At 42.7% G+C, this 7,428-nt stretch overlaps 1 protein-coding gene across 10 annotated transcripts in view; it reads right to left on the bottom strand.

Moving 5' to 3' along the window:
- Positions 1-4,352: 4,352 nt before the first annotated feature.
- Positions 4,353-7,428, bottom strand: part of THOC5 (THO complex 5) — a 29,179-nt gene continuing 26,103 nt past the window's right edge. For all 10 annotated transcript variants that reach the window (XM_006904891.3, XM_006904889.3, XM_015591191.2 and 7 more), the window contains one exon: positions 4,353-5,548. In XM_006904891.3, coding sequence (XP_006904953.1) covers positions 5,485-5,548 — 64 coding nt within the window. In that variant the 3' untranslated portion in view covers positions 4,353-5,484. The remainder of the gene's footprint in view (positions 5,549-7,428) is intronic.

Consider the following 7,428-nt stretch of genomic DNA (forward strand, 5'->3'; position numbering starts at 1 on the left):
CATCTGGGACTTTGCAGATGTGATTAAGTCAAGGATTTTGAGATGAGATTATCCTGGACTAGCTGGATGGGCCCATGTCATCACAAGGCTCCTTATTAGAGGAAACAGGAGTCAGAGGAGAAGGTGATATGAAGACAGAAGCAGAGATTAGATCGATGCATTTTGAAGATGGAGGAAGGAACTACAAGCTAAAGAAAACAGAAGGCTAGCTTCAGAAGCTGGAAAAAGCAAAGAAATAGATTTTCTCCTAAACCCTCCAAAAGGAACCAGCCCTGCCAAAATCTTGACTTTAGCCCAGAGAAATTGACTTCAGACTTCCAGCGTCCAGAATAGTAAGAGATTAAATATGTGTTGTTTTAAGTCACCTAGTTTGTGATAATTTGTCACAGCAGCCATAGAAACCTAATATAGGCCATGCGTATCCCATGTACCCAGGACCCAGAGATACACACGTTCTAAGGGTATTGCCAACCATATGTTATCCCCCAGCCTCTGTGATTAGTTCAGAGATTCACATATAATGCAAGCCTATTCAATGAGAGCCAATTCTAATAATTGTAGGAGCTATTGGTGTAGAAAAACTCTGCCAAAGACCACCCTGAGAATGAACAACAGCAGAGAAGAAAGCACCTTGAAATTATTGCCAGGGTTTAAGTCCTAATGACAGTTGCTGAATCAAGCCATGCTTGAAGTTGTCTTCTTTTGGACTTCTTAATTACCTGGGTCAATAAATTCTTTTGCTTAAAGAAAAAATACCAAACTATACTGAAATGCAATTTTTCCGTTATTGTATCAGTAAAAATCCAAAAGTATGACTATATATTTTGGTGAGGCTGTGGAAAAACTTGTACTCTTACACATTTCTGGTGGGAACATAAGCTGGTACAAACCTCATGGAGAATTGGAAAGTATCCTTCAAAATTGTGAATTTGTATATCCTTTACTTTGATGTTTCTACTTTTGAAAATTTAACCTACAGATGTCTAGTGTATGTGTGAAATGACCCTGTGCACAGGTTATTCATTAAAGCAAAGATTGGTAACTAAATATACATTAATAAGACTAAAAAATTAAATCCGTTTAATGGAATACTATGCAGCTATAAAAAAAGAGGAAGCTCTTCATATCTCTGTACTGATATGGAAAAATGCCCAAGATATAAAAAAAGATCAAGATGCAAAACAATGTATATAGTATGAGTGTGCAAAAATGAAAAATAATTTGTTTGTGTTTGCTTAAAGAATTAAAAAGGTTACAAAAGAAACTAAGCAACTTGGTTTCCCACTGTGAGAGAGACGGGAACAAGGCAGGTTGGGGATAAGACGGGCAGTGCAATCTTTCACTGTGCTTTTACTTCTTATGCTTTCTGGCTTTTGAACCTTGTGAATGCATTACCTATTCTAAACATTAAATTAAAAATAAATTTGTAGACTATGATCTAATTTTAGTAAGAAAACAAATAAATATACATAAAATTGAAAAATATAAAAGACCCAGTCCATGAAATAGTTATTCTAGATACTAGAAAATTAATATTATACTGGTCCTGTGGAATTTGATCCTATGGGATAAGAAAAGTTCTCTGCATTGCCAGGGCTGGTGACCCAGTAGGCATTTTTAACCAGTTGCTCACTAAAACTACCACATATTTTCACTCAAACTGCTGTTATATCCCAGTGCGTGGGTAAGTGGTTGGTTTTAGGTCCTTTATGTAGGACTTCACATTTCAATGTGTTAGACTGGGTCCATCTTTGAAATATTTTGGGACCCCCATCCATTTACTCATACCACAAATATACCCTGAGGGTCCTTCACCAGCTCCAGTGGGGAGTGCTGAGGTTTCCTCTCCCACCTTAGGTCATCTGCAGCGGAGAGAAAGCCAATTTAGGACAGAATGTAGTGAGAGCCCAGGAAATTGAGGTGATCCTCTGGTGGGGTCTGGGACACAGGCCCACAGACAGCAGGGAAAAAAATGTATGGCTAAAGAGCTACATTTGGCCTAGTATAAGTGATGGGTAATGACAGCCTGGCTCCAGCTGAGGTCAGAGCCCAGTTTAGCCACTGACTGGTGGATATGCTGCTGGTAAAAAGGGATGGGGCCAGAGAGCTGGGCTTCCAGAGCCTAGAAACCCTCCAGTAGGGTAATGAGACACTTTCGCTCAAGAGGCCCCTTCTCCAGGCTGAAACCTGGAAGGCAGAGATAAGAATCTCTCCCCTTTGCTGAGCAGTGCTAGGTACTGGGCATGGTGCCAAGAGAATTTGATCTTAACCCCCATAACTACTGTGTGAGGAAGGTTCTATTATTTCTCTCCAGTTGTAGATGAGGACCCTTGAGGCTTAGGGTGAGTCAAGCAACCTGCCCAGGGTCACACAGATGCTCAGGGGTGGAACAAGGACCCAGTTGGGTCAGTCTGATGCTAAGCTGTAACTCCTGACCACCACAGTACTCTTGGTGTCCATGCATTGCTGAAATGAATAAATGGCCCAGTAAGAGTGCCAGACTGAAGCTGTGTTGAGCCTGAAGCTACTCTTGTGAAAAGGAAAAGTCTTGAAGGCAGACAGAGCTCTGGGCTCGCACCCTGGGTATGCAGCTTGAGAACCATGTCAGCACAGACAAGTCATCTAACCCTCTGAGCCTCAGGTTCCTCATCCGTGAAAACAAAGGGCCTGTTGTCATGAAATAGGACAGTGAATGTAAAATTGAGATTAGCACAGAGGCTGACCCAAAATAGATGCTTAACACCTGCTCTCATCAGAGAGGCTGCTGAGCACCATGGAAAGGATGAAGCTGGGGCTCCACGGACAGGGAGAAAATCCCTTTGGAAGTCTGGCAGCTCTGCTCCTTCCCATGAAAAGGATTTTCAGCTTTATTTCCCCAGAGTGATCAGCAGGAAAAAAAAAAAACAAAAAGGGTCTTTGGATTTACTTGTAGAGAAAACAGTTAAAAAGGGGTAAGCTAGGAAGAAAATAAAGGAGACACTGGAAGAAATCAGGAATATGGATGGTAGCTTTAAAAAGGCAAGGAACCTGGGCTGAGTCCCAGGTGTCGGGGGGATGACAGAAAGGCCTTGTAATTTAGGATGTGTCCCAGAGAAGGCAAGGCCAATTCTGACTGAGGAGGAAGCAAGCCAGGCCCCTTCTCCTAGTCTGCTCACCCTAGACACATGGCTCAGTTAAGTAGCTCAAAGGGGCTGGATTGTCTTGAGCTTCTCACGAGTTTTAAAACCCTCTCCTTAGGGCCAACGGATTCTTTCATTCAGCCTTCTCTGAAGAAGAAAAGTCTCTTCTAGAGGATGACAGGCATCTCTACCTAGGAAAGCAGAGCGTCCTCCCAGCCCTCACATGCTGTTTGCAACCTTGTCCTGGCTAACAGAGACAAGTTTTTGTGCTTAGTCAGTTTGGCTGCCTTCCAGCCAAGAACAGAGCAGAGACTGCAATGCAGGGGCCATTTAAGGAACTATTTTTAGTTTCAATCTTATTCAGTACAGGCAGTAAGATGCAAGGCCTGAAGGTGGCCAGACCAAGGGGATGCTGGCAGGGACAAAGTCCCAGGCAAGTAGGTCAGGGAAAGACAAGATCTCACTCTGTGGAGAGAAAGAAGTGCCCAGAGGTTCACTCTGCTGGCCAAGTGCAGAAGACAGAAGAGGAGGAGCTGCTCACAGAGAATTTGGCCCTCCTCCATTATTTGAGAGTCATCATGAAAAATGAGGCAAGGGAAGAAACTACAGCAACTTCCAAAAAGAGACTAGGGCAACGTGCACCTGGGGAACTTGTTAAAAATACACTTCTTCGGCCCATCTTAGGTCAACTGAGTCCGAATATTAGAGTGGGACACATGGGAATCTGTTTCTAGTTGGCTTCCAGGATGGGTGACTCACACACACTGAAAGTTCGAGGACCTCTGGACTGGAGTGTATCTACCTCTAGAATTCAAAGGTATGATGTTGGATGTGGGGAAGGAGAAGTACAGATAGTGGTGTTCATTTAAGCATCTCCAGAGGTGACTTTCTCTCCTCCCTGGGCTCAGGCTTTCATCTGGAAAATGAAGGGCCCTGGCAGCACTAAGAGTCTCCTAGTTCTTCCTCAGAAATTCCTTGTCACTGGGTGCTCAGTGGTCAGCTGAGAAGACAGGAAGAAACAGCTTTTAAATACCAGAGGTCAATGTTATGCAAAGATAATCAATAAATGTCCATTTAGAATAAATATACATATACTGGGGACCAAACTTCAAAGTATGTTATGAGAGAAAAAATCCACTTGATTAGAATTGTCACAAAATAAAATTTACATATATTAAAAGTTGCTCAAAGAGTAAATCTTATCAGTTCTTACCACACAAAAAAGTACCTATGTAAAATGATGTGTTAGCAAACTTTATTGTGATAATCATTGTGCAATACATAGTGTATCAAATAATTATGCTGTACACCTTAAACTTACACGTTATATGTCAATTATAACTCAATAAAGCTGGAAAAAACTCATTTCATATTGCAGTTAGCAAACTTTAGATTATACTTGCCACTATATAATAATTCTTACATATTTTTACATCTTTATATCTTATTTCTTAAAATGAATGAAAAATGAATTGAATATTGATTTGTGGGGGGTATAATTTTTCTGACAAAACTGTCCAAGAACACTTATGCCATCCTTTGCTTTGAGTTTTGCAGGATTCCAAAAGTGGTAATTCTCCAAACACTTTAGAGGGTGTTAATCTATTTCCCAAGACATCTCTTAATTCTTTGAAAGTCAAACCATTATTTTTGGAGGCACTTATCCTGTCATCACCATGCAGATTCTCAGTTGTCACCTGGTCTCACTCTGCCAGAGCCTAACTGGGTGGTAGCTCTGCATGTGATTCTCCAAAATCACTCTTATTGACTTAATGAAATCCTGCAAGAATTACAATTATTCTTTGTGATGTATTTGTCTTCTATTTGCATTGTACTGTCAGACATTCATGACGCCCAATGATCAGAGAATCTGGCTATCAGAGACACCGACAGAACTAATAGAAAAGAGGGAAAGGAGAGGAAAAAAGAGCTTTTGCTTTTGTGCTATGCTGATTTCAGCTTCCCCTGCCACCTCCTAACAGTAGGGACTTAGGATAATAAGTACCAAGATAATGAGGACCTCCCAAAGAAGAAACAAGTAAGGTGAGTGTGGACAAGAGGGCAACATGTCTCTGTAGAATCAGAATCATTTACACTCTGCTTTTCTTAGCCACCTAGAGAAAGATTATTCACAAATGCTCTTTCACACGATGCTGTGGCTCTCACCTACACTTTCAGGTTGCAAAGCCACCCTTCCTCCCAAAGGAGCCACAAGACAAAGGCCACTTGGTCAGGTGACACTTTAATAGGTTAGAAATAAAAAAAACCTATCTTTGGAGACTAAAAAGAGCCACATGTGGACCAGAGGAGAAGGCAGAGGCGCAGCACTTTGGGCCTAGGGGAAAATACCAGGCCAAGCAGGAGGTCAGCGATGGCTGAAGAATCCTTGAGGATGGTTATATTTAAACGGCTTCATCCTGCTGGGACCCCTAGAGAAACAGAAGGAAGATCAGTTAATACCATGCCCTTTGGACTGACAGAATAAATTATGGTTATCCACACAATACTATATAGCTGTCACAGAGGAATAAAGAATGTGTGAGAAAAGCAGAGAGAAAAGCAGAATGTAGAACAATGTGTAAGGTATGATACCATTTTTGTAAAAATGTCTATATGCTTTCACATGCATCAGCACAGACCTGGAAGGGCCCTCACTGACAATGGGCACTTCTGGGGACAAGGCTTGGCCACCCTCACTTTTTAGTGTTTTTATACAACTGTTCTTGTTTTTTGTATGTTTAACAACAAACATGTTTTATTTCTTTAACAAAAAGAAAAAAGTTTAAAATCTTTTGCAGGGAGATCCCCATGCAGGTAGGAGTCTGGAGTCAGGGAATGAAAAGAACTGTGCTAAGTATCTACCTCTTCGATGCGATTTCTATCACTTTAGAGATTTTACAGATGAAGAAACAGGCTCAGGGAGGTAAACTATCTGCCCAACATTATATGGTCAAAATGTAGTAGAACCTAAATTCGAAACCAAAGCCTGTTGGCCACAGGCAGGCAGACATGGCCAAAGCCTTGACCTTGGGAAGCTTGGGTGCTTCAGCTATCATTCTGGGACCCCAAGCAAAACTTCACATGAGGTCTTCTTCTATACAATTCCACAGTAATTGAGGTCCAGCTGAAAAGCCTCTTTTGTTCATCTGTCCATGGCTGACATTCAGTGGTAACCACTAGGTAACACCCTGGATCTTGGTCTGAGTAAGGGAGGGTGAGAAGGAGTCTATGTGTGTCAGGGATTGTAGAGAAGAGAGGAGAAAAAAGGTTTTTATTCCAACACCAGGGCAACCACTTAAGTGAGAGCTTATTACTTAAGAGAGAGCTGCACTGTGCCTGGCACTTTATATACTCTATCTGGTTTAATTTCATCCTCCCAACCATAACTAAGGTGAATGCTCTTTTACTGATGAGGAATCTGAGACTCAGGGGCTAAGCATAGAACCTAATCACACAAGTAGGACCAGCAATTTGAACTGGGTCTTTCTGGTCCCAAAGCCTTTGCTTGTAACCACAATGTCATATACTTGCCAATACCAGAAAGGCACAGTCATTCAGGCAAGTCTAAGCATACAGCTGATGGTACCACAACCTGAAGATACCTAGCCACAGGGAGAGCCAGACTTCAGGTCTTTTGCCGCCCAGGCCAGCACTTTGCAGCCCAGCCCCTTGGCCTGATCCCAATGGTCAGCTGGACTCCAAGCCAAGAGCCATACATCGCACACCTCACCAGCCATGGAGTTAATTTGATCTAAGTAGCCAAAGAAGCACCTTCCCAGAATGCCCTAACAGATGGGCTCGGCCCGGGCGACATACAAAACACTTCAGAAAATAGGTCCTTCAAGAACCATTAGATAACAGAGCTCCCATCCTGGAAATGTGCTACAGCAGGCTGGGAGGGTGGGAAGAGCTGAGGTCTCACATAGATTCATTAGGGAGAGCAAGTCCTAGGCACCAACATCTAGCCACCAGCTCTGCGTCCGAGCAGCCACTTGGGGACTACAGCTGGCTATTATCAGATAGCACCATGTACCAAACCAGGCAGAGGTGCCAGAAGGAGGAGGAGGGATGCTGTGACAGCTTCCAGAGGCTGGGACTGGCTGTCTGAGAAGGTGAGGGTCTGATAAGGCACCTTTTAGACTGACAGGGAACAGGGGGATGTCCAAATTAGAAACAGATTATAGCTTTCCCCCTTCCTAGATACCATTCCTCTCCAAGCCCTTGCCCAAAATGGAAGGGATGCCTGGCAATGTTAATGCTGGAGTTTTGGAACTGACTCTTTAAAAATATGAGTTGGGGATGAAAGGGA

The sequence above is a fragment of the Pteropus alecto genome, unplaced genomic scaffold (assembly GCF_000325575.1).
Source record: "Pteropus alecto unplaced genomic scaffold, ASM32557v1 scaffold190, whole genome shotgun sequence".
In the NCBI taxonomy this organism is placed as follows: domain Eukaryota; kingdom Metazoa; phylum Chordata; class Mammalia; order Chiroptera; family Pteropodidae; genus Pteropus; species Pteropus alecto.